The sequence below is a fragment of the Phyllobates terribilis genome, unplaced genomic scaffold (assembly GCF_046119375.1).
Source record: "Phyllobates terribilis strain yellow unplaced genomic scaffold, ASM4611937v1 Scaffold_2__4_contigs__length_985480577, whole genome shotgun sequence".
In the NCBI taxonomy this organism is placed as follows: Eukaryota; Metazoa; Chordata; class Amphibia; order Anura; family Dendrobatidae; genus Phyllobates; species Phyllobates terribilis.
Window position 1 is genome coordinate 158,439,517 of NW_027362762.1, and position 24,330 is coordinate 158,463,846.

The window sequence follows — 24,330 nt, forward strand, 5'->3', positions numbered from 1 at the left end:
GATCACTTTGTGGCTGCAATTCTGATTTTTAACCCATTGCATTAATAAAATGGCCGCTGATACTAGGTAAGATTTTATTGAAAAGCAAATTATATTGGTTAAATGACAATTTTTAATAGGTGCTGCACTGTGAAATCACATTTTCTTAATAAAGACATTTACAGGTGTTAGATAAGGATAAGGACTGTGTATATAATTTACTATACCCATATATGATTGTGTTAGATTTATCCGGGGGTATAGCTAGGGGCTGGCCGGCAAGACACGTGGCCCAGATGCTAGGTGGTAAGAAGTGCACTAATAAGCAACTTTTCCCCAGGTGAAGGTGAACCTTCCACTAGATTCATAATAATAATAATATTTTTAATTTCTATAGCGCCAACATATTCCGCAGCACTTTACATTTTAGCGCAGACAATGGGGATACGAACAGATTCATAGTATATTTGTTCCACATGGAAGCTTATTATGTCAATTTGTCTTATGCAACATTAGTGAATTGGACGATATTGTGTTTCATTATTCATTTTTTTACTGTTTTTAAGAAAGAAGAAACAATAAAGTCTTAAATTGTATTGTAGATAAGCCCCTGTACTTTGTGTCACCCCCAACTCATTATAGATTGTAAGCTCTTACGAGCAGGGTCGTCATTATTTTTGCTTTAATTATTGTATTATCTTTAGCTATGTTACTTATGAGTGTTGTATATGAACCTCGAATTGTAAAGCGCTGCGGAATATGTTGGCGCTATATAAATAAAGATTATTATTATTAAATTGAGATTATTTTTCCCGATACTTTTAGAAACACAAAAGTCATTCAGTAAAAAATAGAGGAGCTTCCCCCCTCATTTCACAGCCTCTCTCTCTTCCTTCCAACAGAAGATTGACAATGCCTGACATCTTATACACACAGCGTTATTCCCTGCGCTTCCTGGAGCTAAAGGAAAAAACTGCCTGTAGCTCATTTGCTCCTTGATTTGCTCAAGGTCCCAACAGGGGCAGACAGGTCAAGTGTTAATTAAACAAACATGATTTTGACATTTGTCTCTGTAGATGAATGTGTCTAATAAAACCCCTTCCCCATGGTGAACTCAGAATAATATATCACCTTAATTACAACTTATGCCGGTGGAAACAGGATTTGACAAATCTAGAAATGTACATGTGAAGGTAGAAGAGGTGCTGGGTTTACTTTTATAGGAAAATGAATAATTTAATACATATATTTATGTCGAATTCAAGCTAATTATAACTTTTTTTTATACTGGTAGCAGTAAAAGTGCTAATAATAATGTAAAGGTAAAATTATTAGTATCGTTAATAGGTAGTTGTGATGCTGGTATTATTATTATTATTATTATTATTATTATGCTATAATTAATGGCAGTAGTACTTTTTATGCAACGCTTAATGATAGTTGCATTAATTGTATTATACCTAAGAATCATTATAATTTATAATACTTTTTGGAAGTATAAGTAGCAGTAATGGTCATAGTAGTATTAGCATAGTTCAGATATTATCAGCATCCGAAGTGATGATAATGATGGTGATAACAGAAAACATATAACTGGTATTATTATTATTTTAGTTTTTTTATTGGTAATAGTAGTAGAAATGGAAAAATTGGGTTTGTAGCAGTATTAAAAAGTACAACTACTATTAACAGTAATGTAATGGTTACACAATTAAAATTATACTTTGGCCGGAAGTATAAATATTAAACACATATTAATTATTATAGTCTAAGTTGTAGAAAAGAAGTGATGCAATAGAAGTATCATTACAAGTACATGTATTTATGATAGAATTTAGTACAATTTATGATACATGTAATATATGTTAAAGTAACAGAACTTGGGTGGCAGTAATACTGTGAAAGATATGATTATTATTTTGCCTGATTAATGAACTAATAATAATAATTTAACGCTTATTCTTAGCAAACATAGAGTTAGATATGGTGTGGTAGTAATAGTATTAGCATGCTATCAGTAGTTTTGGTAGTAGTATTGAAAGTATCTTATCTCTTAGTTTTATTATTATCATCATTAGGAAAATGGATAGTGGGAAGAACAATGTTAAAGATACATATATTATTATGATCATCATTATTAGTCATATATTATTATGATCATCATTATTAGTAGTAGTGGTATTCCATTAAGTCTTTATATTTAGTGGTGGGTGGAAGTATTAAGATAGAATTATATTGTGTTTGTTTATTTTCTATTTTTATATCTAAATATTCTATAAACTCTTTCCCTTTTTTATATTTCATTGCCAGTCTCCCCCATTGATTTAGTATTGTATATAGATCTGCTACATGTGCACTGAGCTGCTAACACAACATATGTGCAATCTGTAGAGAAGGGTCTATATAACACCTGCCCTGGTTGCAGCATGTGGCAGGGTCGTGGCTAATGACAAGCCATGTCTATTTTGCCTTGGAACACTTTGACTTGAATTGCACTGCCTCCGATTTCTAACGGTTTATGATACGACTTCAGGGAATATAAACTCTTTATTACTTACTGAGTGTATATAATAGGATACTAAAGTGATGACTTTAGCATGTGAAGCCATGATGTAAGCCTGGTCAGATTATGTAATACAGCTAAATCTGACATTGCGGTGCTGTACAGCCCCCCATGTGTTCAGCGATAAAAAGTCATGTTTATTTTACAAAATCCCGAATGCATAAAACAAGGAAACGAGCTCCGTGCTACAAAACATGCGAGCTGAAGAGTTTTCTGTTCGGAACGAAGAGTTTGTGCTTTGATATCGGTCTTGTCAACACAAAATAAATAATCCATTATATACAGATGTGAGCCGCACAGATCGGTGCTCCAGTTGACGTGAGCTCTGAGATCTCTGGAGGTTTCGTTAAGTTGCTGTAAAGACTTCTGTAATAGGGAAGTGAATCTGAACACAAAATGCACATTTCTTGATGGACTTCAGGACATTTCCAGTGATTAAGACAATAAAATGATATAATAAGTAAAATAACTGGTACACTGGTCGAAAATATCAAAAAGGGGGTTCTTATCTAAGAAATAAGTGATGTTTCAGATTGGATAGAATCTTTTACATATCTGATAGGTGGATTATATAGATGTCAGTAAGTATATTTTATAGACATTTCCAGTGATTAAGACAATAAAATGATATAATATGTAAAATAACTGCTACACTGGTCGAAAATATCAAAAAGGGGGCTCTTTTCTAAGAAATAAGTGATGTATATTTTATAGAAAGTACACTATTGGGAGATGTGGTTTGGATATGTCACTGAGCAATGTATGGTTTAAATGTAGGGAGGATGGGTGCTAAGAATATGTTGTATCTAAAGGTAATTTTTACTACTCATTGGACTTCAGATTTGAGAAATGACTTGTACAAAGAACATATAATATATTATTTCACATGTTGGAATAGTCTCCTTAGAGGTAAGGAGTCTGAAGGCAGTACATGTATGTGTTACAATACAGAGGTTTATTATAACTATAATATAATATTATTGATAGATGCTACATTGCTATATTGCTTAGTCAACCAGTCCAACGAGTCAGGTCTGGTTAGTCGGCTGTGGACAATGCGCTGTGCACCTTGCCTAGAGCTAAGTGTGGTGAAAGCGTTACTGGTTGTACAATTCAATCAGCCTGGATAATGTAATGAAGGAAGTGCTTGTTCCTAGTTTCCGCACAGGAGACATGATTAGCCATGAAAAGTGATAATGTGGCCTAGGTCAGCCTGACCGTGATATTGTCTAATTTGCAACAGGAGTGCATGTCGTCCCTTCTGTTTAGCTGCAAGTTCATATGGCGAAGGTATGAAAGTGACATGTGGTCCTGTAAGACTGAGAGTGCTGCTGGGAAGGTTGTATATCACTAACCTTAGGTGGGCTTGACACAGCTGGAGAGTGCGGATACTAACAGTGGGATATTATATCCACTTTTTAACAGCAGTATTTAAAGAATTCGTTTGGATTGTATGGAATCTGAAGTATTTGGATTCACGAGAAAACCATATGTACGTCTGTCGTTCTTTCATTTCATGATATGTTATCTGCTAAGACAATTCCTAGAAGATCCAAAGTAATCATCTTAAACATCCAGATGACCTGAATTATTTCTCTTCCTGGTAATATGTATCTAATGCTGACTTCATATAAATATGTGACATGCTTTCTGGTATCCACGTACCTTCTTACACAGCAGACGAGAGAGGCATCATTGGTGGGTTCAGTGGGATGCAGACATGGACCAGGCACCTTCCATTCTCCACACAGAGAAGGCATAGCTGAGTCTTTCATGGGCAAGGTAGTTACAACTGGCAATCTTGTGGTCCAGCTCATCGCTCTGCAACACCTGGTACAGGAAATCAATATAGCGTGAAGCCAGCTTCAGGGTCTGTATTTTGCTTAGCTTATCAGATGGCAACGTAGGAATGATTTTTCTGAGCTCTGCGAAAGCATCATTTAGGGACTGTGTACGCTGCCGCTCTCTCACGTTGGCAATGACTCTCTGTGTGTGTACATCCTCAAACGTATCTAAATGGGGGCTCCTTTTGTTACGCTTGCATGGAGGTGAAAGGGGTACCCTCCCTTCACCGCCTTTGCCTACCAGCACGGTGCGCTTACGTATGGCCTTCTGCTGTTGGCGCTCAGCCTCTTCTTCACTGGTTTCCAGGCTGCCTTCAGGGGAGTCAGGGCATGTTCCTTCTTCTTTCATCTTGTAGGCACTGGTCCCTGCTGCCTCAGCCCTATTTGTGATCCTCCCCCAGGAGCCAACAAGGGGATGCTGTCTTATTGTTGCCAGGACCTTTTAAAGTGGTAGAAGCAACAGTGTGTATTCAATATGGAACAAAAATGTGGAAGGGTAGGTGGCAGTGCCAGCACGATTGGTAGTCAGTTGTACCTCCCAGCTGCCTCACACAGAGTGTGTGCTCCTGAACTTAGCAGGCTTCCTGAATAATTCTCCAATCCTTCCCTCTTTTCTTTCACTCCTCATTTTTTGGATGTTAAGGAGGGATTTCACAAGAATTTGGACTGGTGCTTCTTCTGATTGGATCGCCCAAACTAAATAACTTGGGAGGAGGGATCCTTGACTTCTCTCTTCTTCCTTGATTTTAAATAGCTCCTTTACCCCCCCTCCCTCTCTCCTTTCCTTCAGTCAAAACCAATCCATCATGGAAAGGTAGTATAAACGTTGCCGGACATTATGGGTTCCAGATTTTAGCCCTGCAGGCACAGATGCACAGTGAACGGAAGGCTGAAACAGACTGCCCATCAAGAAAATAGTAACAAAGAGGCGGCATCAGACCCCTAAGGCGCCACTGAGGGGGCACTAGGGCCTTTACCAAAGAATCATTGCTACCCCCTAAATCTTCTGGACACCTCATCATTTAGTCAAAAAAGTTATCTGTGCAGGCAGAATTAATAATTTCTCTAGAAAAATGTAACTGCAAGAATTTGATGACCCTATAGAATGACATTGTGTCATGGTGACAGTGTGCTCCATAGGAGAACAGCATGGTAAACACGCCTAGTAGTTATGAAAGAGCTTACCAGTGCAAATCCTAACCAGATGATGAAAAGATGACTCTTTGCTTCCCGAAGAGATTCATAGACATAAAATCTGTTTGTGTCCCCGAATTCCCTGATCAGGAGAAGCTGCCAGTAATGTTTGGAAATTGCACTGGACTAGTCAGAGACATCTTGGGAAATTGACGCACTCCGATGCAACTGCCAAGTGTAAGATACACAGATATATACACATACACACCAGCTACAGAGACATCTAGGAAAGATCAAGATGAATTTCTCTTTGTATAGACAGGATAAAAGGAATATTGTCATTACTCCAAGAAAAACAGACAGTAGGAAAAAAGGACAATGAAACTGTTTTATTTTTACTATCATGCACTTGTGCTGTTTGTGTGTGTGAATGTGTGTGTGTTTGGATGTATGTTTGTGTTTGCGTGTTTATGTATGTGAGTGTTTGTGTTTATGTTTGTGTGTGTTTTGGGGTGTATGTTTGCATACTTGTGTGTATATTTCTGTATGTGTTTGCATGTTTTTGTTTGCATGTTTGTGTGTATGTTTGTGTGTGTTTGGGTATGTGTTTGCATGCTTGTGTGTATGTTTGCATGTTTGTGTGTTTGTGTATGTTTGTGTGTATTTGTATGTGTGTGTTTGTGTGATATGTGTGTATTTTGTGTTAAACACAAAACCTTGAACATGTATCTAGACTTAAAGGAAACCTGTCACGTCCTAGTAGCTATGTACACTGCCCCCATACGGTTGTTAGTGATGCAATGTGCATCACTAACAAGCTGTTTTTATAAAAATCGGTGGTAGTATAATGTTGTTATATCATTTTATATACTTTATCTTACCTGCTCGTATTCAGTCATATCGGAGTTTTTCTCAGATTCAGTCATGGGCGGTCGCCGCGTTCAGTTAGTGAAGCTGGTAATCACATTGCACATTGCAATGCACATTGCATCACTAACAAGCCAATGGGGGCAGTTTACATAGCTACTAGGACGTGACAGGTTCTCTTTAAAAGCTATGTGCACTGTAAGGCTATGTGCCCATGATGCAGAAATGAAGCGGAAAATTTCCGCTTCATTTCTGCATGTCCTTGCCCGGAAAAATGCGTGCGGAATTTGACGCGCATTTTTCACACGTTTTTGAAGCGTTTTGCACACGCGGAATTGCCTTGCGTTTTCTAATGCATTGAGAAGGCAATTCCGCATGCGTAAACGCACACATAATTTTCCGCACATCAAAAACGCTGAGGAAAATTCCGCAACATGGGCATTGAAATTGCGGATTTACATTGGGGATCATGGGAGAAGGATTACCAAGCGTTTTACAAGCGTTTACGCTGCAAAAATTCCACAGCAAAAACGCTTGAAAAACGCATCGTGGGCACGGACCCTTACACATTTCTTTATTTCTTCATTACAAGGTCTGCATGGGAGCTGTATACATAAAATGATAGAATTTAATCAAACCTCTTTCCAAAGATGCTTTTTTTTATTTTAGATGCTTTGGAGCAACAATAAAAAGTTGTTAAAAGGCCCCTGCAGTGTATATCTAAGAGATATTTTTTATTTTTTAACTGAGTAGATTCATGTTACTAGTGTTTGAGACGACTCAGCTCTTCTTTTGAATGTGTGGTAACAGTTCCTTACGAACAGAGAGTGCATCTTTTATCTTTTTAGTTAACAAATAAAATGCATAATTTAAAGAGGATGCCCACTACTTTATCATTGAAGAACTATCCTTAGCACTCCCGCAGATCAGCTTTTCTCTGTGGTGGCAGATGCCGTCCGGAAATGCTCAACTGCTTCGTCTTCTGATATTGGCCAAGGCAGGGTACTGCACATCCACCTTCTATTCAAATCAATAGGAGACAGTTGTGCAGTACCCTCCGCGGCCACTATCAGAAGACGGAGCAGTTCCACAATTGAGCACTTCTGACCGCTGGCACTTAGAACAGCGGATCGGCGGGGTTGCCGGATGACGGACCTCGGCCGATCAGACGCTAATAACCTATCCTAAGGATAGATCTTCAGTGATAAAGTAGTGGACAAACTCTTTAACTCCTGGCTGTCCTGTGTAATAATAATAATAATAATTTTTATTTATATAATAATAATTTTTATTTATATAGCGCCAACATATTCCGCAGCACTTTACAATTAAGCGGGGACATGTACAAACAATAAATTCAATACAAGGTGAGACAGTTTAACAGTTACATCAGGAGTGAGGTCTCTGCTCGCAAGCTTACAATCTACATGGAAATGGGGGGACACAATAGGTGGAAAGTGCTTGTTATTTCAGGTCTGGCAATTATAATAAGTCGGGATTATCATATAAAGCTGTATGATCCGGTCATCAGCCTGTATGTTAAAGTGCAATACTCAATTACCGAGTGCAGTTATCGAGTGCATGGAGGGTGTAGAAACAGATGAACAGTAGGGTGCAGATTCTGAATAGTATTTAGGAGGGAACAGGGGAGAGTTAGTTTACTGTGTAGAACGTATGGTATGATACACACAATATCTACCATCCTCTGGTGTGCCTCTCTGCTGATATGTGATCTATTCAAACCCCTCATCCCTCCCTAAAAAATAAATAAATATGTCTGATCACAGTGGAGCCGATTGATCACAAATTTATCATTATGGCTTATGCTGTATGATAAATATGGTGAATCTTCAGACACCTATGCCTAACTTTGCCTATTTTATTAGCTTGCTTTAGACTAATTGTGCCAAAATGTTAGTACAGTTTATGCCATTTTAAGCCATGACCTTTCCATGAAAAGTCTCACTCATTTTGAACCAGGCAAACGAAGAACCTAAAATGCTCAATTTTAGCCAGAATCCTTTGATGCATTTTACTTATTAAACCTGCCCTAGTATGACAACCAATTGGCATCCCTTAAAACTCCCCTAATTCCTGAATGGCAAATCTACCTAGTTATGTAGTTATACATCCTAATACTATAAAGCAAGTTTGGAATTCACTAAAAGACAGTTGTGTGGGAGCTGTAATGATGGCCAGAGTGGCTGATGGCCAACATTCCCACCACTGGTGGACATGCCATTGGTGCAACCTGTGCAGCTGAACTCGGGCCCAGGAAGAAAGGAGGTCAATTTCCACCTCCAAAGCAGCAAAGAACTTCTGTCACAGACACATAAAGGGTGTATTTTGATGAAATATTGAACTATAAAAGGTCCATATATTACCCTTGCTCAGGGCCCCACCTGTCTGTATCCACCCTTGATTCACACCAATCAATTCATTTCAACTGACTGAGAATAGATAAATTGGCAGAGTGGGATGTTTCTGGGGTACACATTGGTTTGTATTTTTTTTCAGATATATGTGCCTTGTGATCCATACCTAAAAGTGGATCTGTCATCAGATTCCACAATACCAATGTTATAAACTATTATAAAAACCTCATGGACTTGATGAGGCTGGTATAGTTACTTTGAAAATCCATATCAGAATGGTTGTGTAATCCCAACATTAAGATGAGTCCATCTAGAGAGAAATGCTAATTTTAGTATTGGACAGAGAAACTTTAAAAAAATATATATATTATGCAGCCATTAATTAGACATTAATTTTAAAGGTAAGAACATCAGCCTAATCTGTTCCAAGTTATCTTTATTAATTTATCTAAATGGAATTATGAAATCTAGTAACAGATCTACTTCCAGTAATCTCTTAATTTGGTATTAGTAAATGGAGCAATATTACTAAACTTTTCATAAAGGTTGTAATATTATAACGTCCATGGATGAGCAGATGGGGGCCGCTCACACTTATGGAATAGAAAGCTCATATGATCTGTATATATGAAGCATATTCGTATTGAATAAACAAAAAAATGTGACTTATTACACTTAGCTCACCCCAGCTCTAAAATACTGTATGATGCACTAGTAAATGCCACTGGCATTTTTTAAAAAACTTCTATGCATTAATAGTACGCGGAAGCTGGCAGAAAAATGGTCACTACTTTTCACTGCTTTGCGGCTGTGGAAACCTGAAACGGTTAAAAGAAATTGAAAAGGACTGAACATACAGTATGCACAGTCATTTTAACAATGCTGTGGATATGTGCATGCGCTTTGGCATTTTTTTGGGCTCCAGGTGGAATCCACCTGAAAAGGACTTTGAGTGCACATATCCTATACCAGGGGTCTCAAACTCGGCTGGCTATATGGGCCGCACATAGAAAAAATGTGAATTTGAAGGGCCGCATTCTTTGCTGGACAAGATGACATTTTTATTGATGCCATATTATTTTTTCTATACACCTCTTGATAATTTTTTAGAACATTTTTAGCTTGTTTTTATTGTATTCTTTTAAATGGCAATCATTGTAGGGGTTATGGAACAGTTTTATAGCTTGGGTCATTACGGGTGTCGAGATAACAAACGTGCACCTTTTTTTGTTTACTTTAGTTTATACATAAAACAGCGTGTTTGGTGTCCAAAAAAAATTTCATACTTTATTTTGAATTTCTTTTTACATTTTTACAATTTTTTATTTCCTTTTTGTGTCCTCTAATTGGCCACAAACATTAATTTTATCTTAAAATTAGCAACATATAATAATTCTAACCAACATCTTATTGTAATATCCCAATCTGGTAGTAATACCTCCATCTTGGTCCCCATCTTGTAGTAATGTCCCCATCCTGGTCCCCATCTTGTCGTAATGTCCCCATCCTGTTCACCATCTTGTAATAATTTCCCCAATTCTGCCGTGATCATTATGGGAGCACCGGTGCCTGTGGGCCACATGAAGCAGGCCCAGGGGCCGCATGTGGCCCTCGGGCCACGTATTGGAGATCCCTGCTCTATACCCTAAACTGAACAATGCAGATAGTTACATCCGTCGCTTAGCTCTGACATTGATTCAGTTATATTCAATCAAACAATTAATATTCCATCATTATATCTGAATTATCACCCAGTTTGTTCAGTGTTTCACAGAGAAGCATCCCCAGGGGCTCCCTCAACTCAAAACTTAATAGACAATTAATCTCACTTCCCATTTCTAATATATTCTTTTCAGCATATACACTATTTCTTTTTGATATTACTGTATCTCCTTTAAACATTTTTTACGTATTATAAAATGCGTAATAAAAGCATTATTTATTTTTTGTGTCTTTTGAGTTACATTTTGTACAGATCATACATAGTGCGTGCTACAAAAATCCTACAAAATGCTGAAAAACAGAACGCAGTATACGCAGACTTTTACTAAAAACTAGTTAGTAGTCCTGGTACCATCAGAGGACACCTCCATACAGCGCTGTTTCATGAATATGTCCACTGTTCTATTCATCTCATGTACTAAATGAATAAGACATATGTTGCATATTTTCCTGAAGGGATATAGCAAATAAAAATAAGAATGTGAATATAAATCGTGTACCAATGTCTCTAATTAAAGATACACAGCCTATGTCTCTCAGAAGTTCTTCTCTATTTTATGTGCATATTATAATATACTATATATACACAAATATATTCATCTCAGGTACATATTTTATTTGAGTTAAAATTATATATATTAAAAAAACTGAAAAGTTTCCATACTTTATACCCCATAGGAGTCAGTCGGCGCAGAAAATCCGCTTGTATGTCAGCGTGTCCATGGACTCACAGACATGAGAGGTCTAATTTGCATTTACTGCAGACCTGTTGACCGGTGCAGATTACCAGTAACAGCCTGTCTTTGTTTAACCAGTTCATTGTAAGATTCATTGGCTTTTCTTCATAGCGGAGTATTGTAAATTAGCTTTTTTTCCTAGAAATTAAACTTTTTCTATACGGATCAACACTGCAAAACAGCGAGCTAATAAATCCAATTCACATCTCGGAGCATTGCTAATGCAATTCCGTCGACTAGCTCGGCACTGGAAGAGTTAAGCAGATACCTATAGCATCAATCTTTGAAGGGGTTAATCCAAGGAACTGCTCTGAACAGGGTTCAGCACTGTCATATGTGAACAATTAGCGCCATATTCTTACTAAATAAGATACAGATGTGTCATGACCAGCACATTATCTTTGATGTCCTGTGGTCTGCCATGTGCTTTAACCCCATCACTCCAAAAGGTATACATCCATTTAATCTATACACTTCCATACATTGGACAATAATAGAATTACTTCACATTGTATCGATCTTTAATAGTTTTTATTATTAGGTATGGATATGGCCGTAAAAGGGTAAATCTGACATATAATTATGCCATAATTACCAAAAATAGCTTGTATGTTGTAATATATATTGCTGTGAACTCTCGGATGCAGTGGAAAGATTTCTTCTGATTTGTCACTAGTTATTCTCAGATTAGTGCCATGACATGTCTTCACCTCCAGTCCACACTTCCCAAGAAGAACTTATTTTCTTGAAACACAATAAATAATGGCGGACTACCAAGCAATACAGCAGTATTCAATTACAGTATAGCGTATGCTATATTCCCCAACCGGGTGCAATACAGAGCGACTTCAAAGCATCCACCCCTCCTTTATTCCGACACCTACAAAAATGTCGTTGGCATCGGAAAAAGCATTCAAGACAAATATTTTACTGTAGTGTCTGATGTCTTAATTTTCTGCTTCCATTTTCAGCTTTCTTAAATTCATTGGTCAAAAATTAAACATCATCAATTCCAGTTAGAATATTAATTCTCAAAATCAGCATGACTGACTAATAATTAAATGTAGAATTCATTCTAATAACAAGATCCTAATAATCCCACATGTAAACAAAAAAAAATCAATCGATTGGGAAAAACAGGAGCAACCAGAAGATAAAGATTCCGAAAATTGCCACAGAATTACCCTGTTCTGTGATGACCCACCAATAATACTATTACTACTGTTAAATAGACAATTAAATTAGTTAGGTCGGAGAAAGTTTGTTTGAATTTTTATATATATTCCTTTTAATATTAAAGACCAAGATCCAAAATGAAAATTTGATGTTAAAATAATAAATATATAAATAAACTATGAAGAAATTGAAAAAAAAGATCTGAAAATACTGTATTTTACTGTAGTTTATGTTTAGAATAATTAGGCTACGTATATTAAAAAAATGTTCATTTTCTACCATCTGCTATCTATGATAACAACATGTTGCAAATAACTATTTTGGAATAAATTTCTTTCAAAGGTTCATAATGATAAAGAGCGATGAAAGGCAAATTGTTTCGCATGAGAGCATTCATTTGTTAACATATATGCCAATTTTGTAAGAGTTTAAATGTTATTCTTTCAAATTTATCTGATTTAATTATTATGTAAAATTTTAATTATTATTACAACATATTATCATGTCATGTTAAAGATCACTTTAATTTAATTGTTTAAAACATTTTATTATCTAATGAGCACAGTACGGAATAAGAAAATTTATCTGAAACAGACTTTGGTAGTAGTGGACATTAAATCTGTAGATGTATTTAGGTTCAAATAAGAATTTATCATTGTAGTTTGTTGTCCCATTTTTTAATATGTTTTTTTAATAGGTTCCTATTGGTCTTACAGTAATCAAGCCTCTTTATATACATACATTTAAAGAGACAGGGTTTTCCAAAAGCAAAAGTTAAAATAAAAATAAAATATTAATTTAAATAACCTATTAGACCATCAAATTGTCATCATCAGACAAAAAGTAAAAAAAAAATACCTGCAAAAAAACCCCCAGTTTCTGTATTTGAGAGTTTGAAGAAGATCAAATTCCATCCTTAGAAATGATTTCCATCCATTCTTCCACTAAGAGAAGACAACTCAACATGGGTATGACTTGATGTGCAGCTGTCAAGAAGCCAAAAGACAAAAAAGACGAACAATTGTGGTAACACACCAAAACTTGACATCTGGAGATGCAGAGTAAGGTGTAATGGACAGATGAGTGTACATTTTATATTTAGGACGTAACAGAAGGCAATATGTATGCCAACAATCAATGAAAAACTCTTTGAACAATGTCTATATCCATCAATCATCTTGGTAAAGACTTAGAGCTGGATTGGTGATACATGACAACATCTGGAGATGGTGATTAGTTATTTATTAAAAGCATCATGAATCATATTACAAACATTTGTTGGGTGTACAATTATTTTTACAGCAAAAAAGCTCAAGAGACATATGTACTTGAATAAGTTGTCCACCCCACTGATTGGCTGCAGCGGTCAGACTACGTCTCTGTCAGAAGAGGAAGCTAAGAGATCAGTGAAGGACCCAGGCAGCAGTACAGTGTATCGGCTGCTGAGTCATTTTTCTTAATTCTAAGACCACACTGCGCCTGTTTTTAATTTAAAATGGCATCTAAGTTAATCACATTTAGATGAACATGGGTTTCTATTATCAATGCAAAAAAAGTCCAAAACACAATAAAAACAACTCATCGCAGGTATTACTCTTAAGCATCAGTTAAGGTGGTACATGAATGTTAATATACATTTAATTTGCTGTATGGAATACAGTGGTACTAAAAAAAAGCCCAGGGTGCCCAAAAATGGATACTGTATATTGTCAAAAAAACTGTAGTCAAGTAAGATTAAGTGCCCACGAAGCAGAAATGCTCCAGATTTTTTCTGCATCTCCTTGGCAGGAAAAACACATGCGGACTTTACATCTGTTTTTTTCTGCCAAGTAGAAGCGTTTGTCAAGCGTTTTTGCATGCATTTCTGCATGCGGGTTATCAAGCGCTTTTCCAAGCGATTTTAGCATCACTTGGAAAAGTGCTTGACAACTTGGTCACACTATATAAATCCATGCAACCGGGAGAGCACAGTCCCTGGTCCCTAGAGAGGGGGAACCATGTAGTGGATGGGGTGGAGGATGTAGATCCTGGGAGCACTGGAGTAGGAGCATATAAAAGGGGATGGAACCATCTAGAAGAAGCTAGTCAGAGGAGGAGAAGTGAAGGAACAGGGGCTCTGTAGGAGCTCTGTTCCAGGGGTGGGCCTAGCCTGAGAGGCCCAAGCCTGAGAGGAGAGAGAGAAGCAAGGAAAGGCTCCAGGAACAGAGGAGAAGGGACCCTAGGGGTACGGGCCGTGCAGAAGGCCACCCGTACGCCTGCTGCTACCAGGAGGTAGAGGGGTCAGGCCAGATAAGGGGAACCGGTCCCTCAGCTAGCGGAGAAACAGCAAGGCTCAACTAGAAACCGGAGGCTGCAGCACTTTATGTACCGTAAGCCAAAAGTCCACACCAGTCTCACTTAAAAGGTAGCCACATAGGACCCAGGGGACGGAACACACGTCGCCCACCAAGGCCCGAGGGTACAGAATAGAAGTGTCACTGGGTGTGAGGTGCAGGGAGAAGAAGAAGGGGGTCCTTCTTCACACAGAAGGGGGTCCTGATAAATACTCCAGAGTTACCTGGGGGTCGGCTAAACCCCTCACTGAGTGAGCACAGAACGACGAGGACCGTTACATGGGTCCCTGTAACAAGAACTGCAACAACTGTGGGTAAAGATCTTGGGACTGCATCACACGGACTCTGTGCTCATTACTGACTCCCTGCACTACAACCACCATCATCCACCCACACTGCCCTGAAGCTACACTCTTCCTGTGGGAAGTAATAATACCCTTGCTGCAATACCACCAGCTTCAGAAGACTTTTCCGCAGCGGCGGCCCCCTTTAGCCGCACTCCACAGGTGGCGTAGTCGGACATTATAAAACCCATATATACAAATAACCCCTTGGATTGACCGCCCTTGGTCATGGACCGGGTCACCGCCACAGTGACTACAACCCCCAGCATCTACCGGCCCGGCTCCGGGCACCCCACGGCCCAGGGGGCGCATCAACTTTGGCGTAGTCGGCAGGATTTCGTGCCCGTTACCACCGGGTACTGTGCGCCTTCATGAACTGTGTTGCATACCGTGGTGAAGTTTTCCCGCCAATTACCGCTGTTTCCCGTCATTGTCCGCCATTTCCAGGTCGCCGTGCGGGAAGAAGAGGGGCGTAACTGCTGGAAGCGTGTGAAGCCCAAGCTCCGCCCCTCACACCGACGCAGCGCCAGGTCCTGGGAGGAGCCCCAGCGAGCGCTGACGTCAGAAGCAAGCGACGCCAAGTCCTAAAAGGAGACCATCGCCTGCGGAACTGCGGCCTACGGAAGAAAGGTGAAAGAAGGTAGGCCACAGTTCACTAGGGGGGAAGAGGACGCCTAACATGGAGGGAACTTCAGCCGCAGGCTGCCACGGTAATGCCGTTATCAATGCAATACATACCGGGGGCGGCGCTGCTAGTGATCGGCGGCGCCCAAGCCCCGGCGGAGCTGCTCATGGATAGGGAGGTGATGGGCCGAGCTGAAGCGGTCGCGGGAGCAGGTAGGAGTGATGTCCCTGTCCTGGACGCAGCTGGCGCTGCACCGTCCCTGGTACCCCTGCCAAAACCGCTTATCCTGGGCGCTCACACCCCAGACCTGTACCCTGGTGATCACGTCATCTACACCAGGCACAGAGGTGAGAGGGGCTGGTATGCCCTGAATGTCCACAGGGTGGAGACAAAGAGCAGTTCTTCACCCTACAGCACTGAAGACCCGGCTGGGCCAGCCTGCGGTGGACCAGAGCTTCCCCGGAGGGAGCACCACTACTGAGAACAGTAGCTGGAACTTTAAACTGTATATAGTTACCCGTAAGGGTACAGCAAAAATGCAAGTCTGCAACGTTATGTGTGTTACCCAGTTACCCGATAAGGGTCCCAAAGAACTGACAGGCTGAGGACTGTGAGCAGCCAAAAACTTTACTTGTAAATAGTTTGCACCTCTTAAGGCGCCCCTTATTGGTTTTATATTTACAACGTATGACCTCAGAACAAAAACCCGTTGGAGGTGGCCGAAGACGTGGTCCAACACCTGGATCATCTATGCCGTACAGCAACGCCAGGTCCTCCATGGAGGGTTTTGGACGGGTCCCTCATGTTCGTGTTTGCTAGTTTGCACCTTACAGGAAAATGGACACCTGGCTGCAGATTTTACTGTGACCGGTCGACAAAAGTTGTGTATGAAGAATGTGTTGTCAAAAAAATTGTTTTGATATGATAAATGCTTGATATGAAGAAAAATGTTTTATATGCAAAAGAAGTGTTTGTACAAGTGCAAAGAGTTTTATAATGTTTTATATATGTGAAGAAAGTTTTATAATATTTTTGAAAGAGAAAACGTAACCAGTAACGTTAAAGAAAAAGAACCTCCAATAAAGGGAAGAAATGTTGTGTTGGTAATCTTCTATGTAATGCATCTAAAATTTTGCATGTCTTTAATCTACCCTGTCTGTTACTCTGTTCCAGCCCGCGGACGTGCTGTGTTTTACCAGGGGGGTGTGTGGCGCCCCTGAGGGTTCGGTCGCCACAGAGGTATTGCATCTCATCCAGAGGTGTGGTACCTCACTCTCAGGTAAGGAAGGAGTATGGCTCAGGATCCTAACACCAGCATTCACTACACCACATTTCCGGGGGACAGGGAGAGATTGCTCCTACGGGAGAGCACAGTCCCTGGTCCCTGGCTGGAGTGCGGGGAACCACCTAGAGAGGGGGAACCATGTAGTGGATGGGGTGGAGGACGTAGATCTTGGGAGCACTGGAGTAGTAGCATATAAAAGGGGATGGAACCATATAGAAGGAGCCAGTCAGAGGAGGAGAAGTGAAGGAAAAGGGGCTCTGTAGGAGCTCTGCTCCAGGGGCGGGCCTAGCCTGAGAGGCCCAAGCCTGAGAGGAGAGAGAGGAGCAAGGAAAGGCTCCAGGAACAGAGGAGAAGGGACCCTAGGGGTACGGGCCATGCAGAAGGCCACCCGTACGCCTGCTGCTACCAGGAGGTAGAGTGGTCAGGCCAGATAAGGGGAACCGGTCCCTCAACTAGCGGAGAAACAGCAAGGCTCAACTAGAAACCGGAGGCTGCAGCACTTTATGTACCGTAAGCCAAAAGTCCACACCAGTCTCACTTAGAAGGTAGCCACATAGGACCCAGGGGACGGAGCACACGTCGCCCGCTAAGGCCCGAGGGTACCGGATAGAAGTGTCACTGGGTGTGAGGTGCAAGGAGAAGGCCAGAGAGAGGACACACAGAAGGGGGTCCTGATAAATACTCCAGAGTTACCAGGAGGTCGGCTGAACCCCTCACTGAGTGAGCACAGAACGACGAGGGCCATTACATGGGTCCCTGTAACAAGAACTGCAACAACTGTGAGTAAAGATCTTAAGACTGCATCACACGGACTCTGTGTTCATTACTGACTCCCTACACTACAACCACCATCATCCACCTACACTGCCCTGAAGCTACACTCTTCGTGTGGGGAGTAATAATACCGTTGCTGCAATACCACCAGCTTCAGAGGACTGTTCCGCAGCGGCGGCCCCATTTAGCCTCACTCCACAGGTGGCATAGTTGGACATAAAACCCATATATACAAATAACCCCTTGGATTGACCGCCCTGGGTCACGGACCGGGTCACCGCCACAGTGACTACAACCCCCAGCATCTACCGGCCCTGCACCGGTTACCCCACTGCCCAGGGGGCGCGTCACATGTTTTTCTCAATATCTGACATGAAATCAGAATAAACCTTTCCCGTTTTAGGTCAATTAGGATTACCATAATTTTTAATATTTGCCAAATACTAGAATAATGAGAGAGAGAGAATGTTTTAAGGCATTTTTATTACTTACTGTGTCTTTTTATATAGTGTAAACTTCTGGTTTCAACTGTATGTGTATTTATATTCATGAAGAAAAAAGCTTAAATAATTTCTCTGGAAATAAGCATAATCAACCATAAATATATCAAAATTGATTTATCTATATTGTTGCTATAACTAGTGAAGAAATAAATGTGCAGTATTTATACTGTACTATATTTGACCACCTCCAGGGCTCAGCTCCCTTATCCACCTATCTTTCCCAAGGTTTTAATTGTGAGCTACTTCGGGTTTCATTTTCAGTTCCCATTCAACTGAGCCCTGGTTTGGCACATGGAAAGGTAGGTCATTAGTATTTGGGGGCCATCAATATTTAGGTACACCTTGATGTCAGGGCCGGCTCCAGGTTTTTCTGGGCCCCGGGCGAAAGAGTCTCAGTGGGCCCCTTTAACACATACCATGATTCATGATGCAGAGATACGACGGAGAAATATATATACAGTCATATGAAAAAGTTTGGGCACCCCTATTAATCTTAAGCTTAATGTTTTATAAAAATTGGTGTTTTTGCAACAGCTATTTCACTTTGATATATGTAATAACTGTTGGACACAGTAATGTTTCTGCCTTGAAATGAGGTTTATTGTACTAACAGAAAATGTGCAATCTGCATTCAAACAAAATTTGAAAGGTGCATAAGTATGGGCACCCTTATCATTTTCTTGTTTTAAATACTCCTACCTACTTTTTACTGACTTACTAAAGCACTTTTTTTGGTTTTGTAACCTCATGGAGCTTTGAACTTTATAGCCAGGTGTATGCAATCATGAGAAAAGCTACTTAAAGTGGCCACTTGCAAGTTGTTCTCCTGTTTGAATCTCCTCTGAAGAGTGGCATCATGTGCTCCTCAAAACAACTGTCAAATGATCTGAAAACAAAGATTATTCAACATAGTTGTTCAGGGGAAGCATACAAAAAGCTGTCTCAGAGATTTAACCTGTCAGTTTCCACTGTGAGGAACATAGTAAGGAAATGGAAGAACACAGGGACAGTTCTTGTTAAGGCCAGAAGTGGCAGGCCAAGAAAAACATCAGAAAGGCAGAGAAGAAGAATGGTGAGATCAGTCAAGGACAATCCTCAGACCACCTCCAGAGAGCTGCAGCATCAACTTGCTGCAGATGGTGTCACTGTGCATCGGTCAACTATACAAGGCACTTTGCACAAGGAGAAGCAGTATGGGAGAGTGATGCGAAAGAAGCCGTTTCTGCAAGCACGCCACAAACAGAGTTGGCTGAGGTATGCAAAAGCACATTTGGAGAAGCCAATTTCTTTTTGGAAGAAGGTCCTGTGGACTGATGAAATCAAGATTGAGTTATTTGGTCATACAAAAAGGCGTTATGCATGGTGGCAAAAAAACACAGCATTCCAAGAAAAACACTTGCTACCCACAGTAAAATTTGGTGGAGGTTCCATCATGCTTTGGGGCTGTGTGGTCAATGCTGGCACTGGGAATCTTGTTAAAGTTGAGGGACGCATGGATTCCACTCAGTATCAGCAGATTCTTGACAATAGTGTTCAAGAATCAGTGATAAATATGAAGTTACAAAGTGGATGGATCTTTCAGCAAGACAATGATCCAAAACACCGCTCCAAATCTACTCAGGCATTCATGCAGAGGAACAACTACAATGTTCTGGAATGGCCATCCCAGTCCCCAGACCTGAATATCATTGAACATCTGTGGGATCATTTGAAGAGGGCTGTCCATGCTCGGCGACCATCAAACTTAACTGAACTGGAATTGTTTTGTAAAGAGGAATGGTCAAAAATACCTTCATCCAGGATCCAGGAACTCATTAAAAGCTACAGGAAGCGACTAGAGGCTGTTATTTTTGCAAAAGGAGGATCTACTAACTATTAATGTCACTTTTCTGGTGAGGTGCCCATACTTATGCACCTGTCAAATTTTGTTTGAATGCAGATTGCACATTTTCTGTTAGTACAATGAACCTCATTTCAAGGCAGAAACATTACTGTATCCAACAGTTATTACATATATCAAACTGAAATAGCTGTTGCAAAAACACCAATTTTTATAGAACATTAAGCTTAAGATTAATAGGGGTGCCCAAACTTTTTCATATGACTGTATATATATATATATATATATATATATATATATATATATATACAGTCATATGAAAAAGTTGCATTGTACTATATATAGTACAATGCAAATATTTCACTTCTTACATTACATGAGTGATATCTATTGTAAATTCTACAATAGCTCAGAAACCAGCGAATCGCTCCACACAGAATACTGGCCCCCATATAACGCCCCATACGGAATACTGGCCCCCATATAAGGCCCCATACGGAATACTGGCCCCCATATAAGGCCCCATACGGAATACTGGCCCCCATATAAGGCCCCATACGGAATACTGGCCCCCATATAAGGCTCCATGCGGAATACTGACCCACATATAAGGCTCCATACGGAATACTGGCCCCCATATAAGGCTCCATACAGAATACTGGCCCCCATATAAGGCTCCATACGGAATACTGGCCCCCATATAAGGCTCCATATGGAATACTGGCCCCCATATAAGGCTCCATACGGAATACTGGCCCCCATATAAGGCTCCATACGGAATACTGGCCCCCATATAAGGCTCCATACGGAATACTGGCCCCCATATAAGGCTCCATACGGAATACTGGCCCCCATATAAGGCCCCATACGGAATACTGGCCCTCATATAAGGCTCCATACGGAATACTGGCCTCCATATAAGGCTCCATATGGAATACTGGCCCCCATATAAGGCTCCATACAGAATACTAGCCCCCATATAACGCTCCATACAGGATACTGGCCCCCATATAACGCTCCATACAGGATACTGGTCCCCTTATAAAACTCCATACAGGATACTGGCCCCCATATAACGCTCCATACAGGATACCGGTCCCCTTATACCGCTCCATACAGGATACTGGCCCCCATATAGTGCTGCATGCAGGCTGTTACCCCCCACATAATGCCCCATACAGGCTGTCCCCCCCTTATAATGCTCCATGCAGGCTGTTACCCCCCACATAATGCCCCATACAGGCCCCCCCCCTTTTAATGCTCCATGCAGGCTGTTACCTCCCACATAATGCCCCATACAGGCTGCCCCCCCCCCTTATAATGCTCCATACAGGCTGCCCCCCCCCTTATAATGCTCCATGCAGGCTGTCCCCCCCCCCCACATAATGCACTATGCAGGCTGCCCCCCCCCTTTATAATGCCCCATGAAGGCTGTTCCCCACTTATAATCCCCCATGCAGGATGTCACCCCCCCTCTTTATAATGCCCCATGCAGGATGTCCCCCCCTCTCTTTATAATGCCCCATGCAGGACGCCCCCCCCTCTCTTTATAATGCCCCATGCAGGATGCCCCCCCCTTCTCTTTATACTGCCCCATGCCTCCATACATTAAAAAAAAAAAATCAAATACTCACCTCCCTTCTCCTCACCTGCTACCTGCTGCCACCTGCTCGGGTCCGAACTCCAGCGTTGTCAGCGTCTTCCCTCTCAGCGCTCCCTGTGACGGCTCAGGGGAGGGCGCGGTGTAAAGACGTCACCGCGCCCTCTGACCTGAGACATCACAGGGAGTGCAGAGCAGGAAGACAGCTGATCTGCGGAGGCACGGGGAGAGGTAAGTATCCAGCTGCCGGGGCCCTGAGCAAGCGGCGGAGAAGGGCGGGCGCTGACACCGCTCTCCTCCGCCCATAGCCCAGCGGGGTGCGCGACCGCCAGTGGGCCCCTCTGCCTGCTCAGGGCCCCGGCATTTGCCCGGGTGCGCCGGGTGCTGACACCGGCCCTGCTTGATGTGGTTGGATGACATTTGTGCTGTTTGATCAAAAAACACTAAGTATCTTACGTTTTTAATGTCTTCAGCAATATTGGAGTTCATATATTCATTAATCTCAATGTGCTGATGCATTGTGTGTGTATATGTTAGTATATTGGCCAAATAGCGTATTTGTTCATCTGTACATTAATTTAATACTACAGGTGTGCAGGCCCTATTTTTTCTTTTTTGTACTATATATGTGTATATAATATATATTTATATATAGTTATATTTTTGGGTAAAGTAATCCCAAGTGGGAAATATGATGTTGGAAAATTCCTCGGGATCATAATAAGAATAATCACAAATTGCTATTGTAACTTGTCAAATATCTTGCAAAATTTACGTCGGAAATATTAGAAATCCTTCACATGGTCTAGTGCAGCAAATCTATGGGACTATCAGAGCCACTATGAAGGATGATAGCTGTCCAACCAGTGACATTTTTGTGTCCACCATTGCTCCCTCCAATCGCCTCACACTTCAAAAATCAGATCTACCACATCAAACGAAGTGTTACTATTCAACCCCCACAACTCGACCTTCACAGAAGTTTATAACGTAGAGCCGTGAAAATAGAAAATCAAATTTTTCCCACAAAAATGTTCTCTTAGCCTCAATTTTTTTTCACAAGGGTAACAGGAGAAATTGAAACTGAAAATGTGTTGTGCAATTTCTCCTGAGTATGCACATACCCATATGTGGGGGAAACTACTGTTTGGGCACAAGGCAGGGCTCAGAAAGGAAGAAGTGACATTTTGGAACGCAGACTTTGATGGTATGGTCTGTGGGTGTCATGTCTCATTTGGAAAGCGCCTGATGTGCCTAAACAGTGGAAAACCCCCACAAGTGACCCCATTTTGGAAACTATACCCCTCAAGAAATGTATCTAGACATGTGGTGAGTACCTTGAACCCACAGATGCTTCACAGAATTTTACAATGTTGAACTGTGACAATAAAAAAAAACATTTTTCCCACAAAAATGTTTTAGCCCCATTTTTTTTCATTTTCACAAGTCTAATGTAACACCACTGCCTGAATCCCTGCATGGCTTCCCATGCCCCACCATACAGGGACACCGATTTACTCACCACCCCGGGTCGTACAGTGATTTACTTGTTCTCTGCTTGCTGTGTGCAATGAGCTCCTTGTCCTCTGCTTGCTGTGCATCTTTCCTGGCTGCATGTTTAGGACACCTAAAGAACGTGCATTTCCTGATTCTTAAAGAAACAGTGAGTGCATTCCTAATGTGCCCCCAGCCTATTGCTGGAAGGCACTTGGTACTTAAGGCACCTGCACCTGTTGGGAGGTGCCTGAGCAACTTTCTCTTTCAGGGTGTTGTGCAATTATTGAGTTGCCAGGTCCTGTTTTCCTGGGTCTGTATGCCCAGCTCTGAACCCCGAATCTGTACCTGCATCTGATCTTTCCTGTTCCTGCCACCCTGAGGGCTGAATACCCAAGTCTGAACCCAGAATCTGTACCTGTATCTGATCTTTCTTGTTTCTGCCATCCTGAGGGCTGAATACCCAGGCCTGAACTCTGAACCTGTGTCTGTCCTTGTTTGAATTAGGACCAATTCCTGAACCTGTTTGTATCTAAGTCTGGATCTTTTCCTAGATTCACTGTGTCTAAAACTGTACCTATCCCTAGAACCTGCAAAGTCTGAACCAGTACCTAGCTCTAAAATCTGCCGTGTCTGAACATGTACCTATCTTTAAAACCTGCAGTGTCTGAAACAGTACCTATCTCTAAATCCTACAGTGTCTGAATCTGTACCTAACTCTTATCTGTTGTCTCTGTGCAACATTAGTGATTTGCGTGTTCACTTGCTACTTCATTGTAAGTACCTTGTGTGAGTCTGGCTATGTCTGTCTTGTGTGTACTTTTCCTTATCTGACCCAATCTGTTCTATGTGAACCTGCTCCTGTCTGCACATGCAGTTCCCTGCCTGTCCGTATCTGCAGCTCCCTGCCCGCAGCATCTGTGGTTCCCTGTCCATCCACACTTGCGGTCCAGTACCCCCTTACCAGAGACTCAGTTCTTTCTGAAGCCATTCATGTCCATCCAGTTTGAACTGGGTCCTACCCTTTCCTGTATTCCAGCTATACCTGCCAGTGACCCAGTTCAGTTCTTCCTGAAGCTGTTCCTGCCCATCCAGTCTGAACTGGGCTCTACACCTGCCTGCCTGTATATCAGCT

General features: G+C 41.2%; 1 protein-coding gene across 3 annotated transcripts in view; it reads right to left on the reverse strand.

The window, feature by feature from the left end:
- LOC141198946 (twist-related protein 2-like) overlaps positions 1-5,086 on the reverse strand; it is a 62,185-nt gene extending 57,099 nt beyond the window's left edge. For 2 of the 3 annotated variants that reach the window (XR_012270731.1, XR_012270725.1), the window contains exon 1: positions 4,208-5,086. Coding sequence is in view for 1 of the 3 variants with exons in the window: in XM_073663177.1 (XP_073519278.1) it covers positions 4,247-4,735 (489 nt within the window). In the remaining 2 variants the exon portion in view is untranslated. The remainder of the gene's footprint in view (positions 1-4,207) is intronic. The other variant, XM_073663177.1, reaches the window with a different exon arrangement.
- Between the last annotated feature and the right edge of the window lie 19,244 nt (positions 5,087-24,330).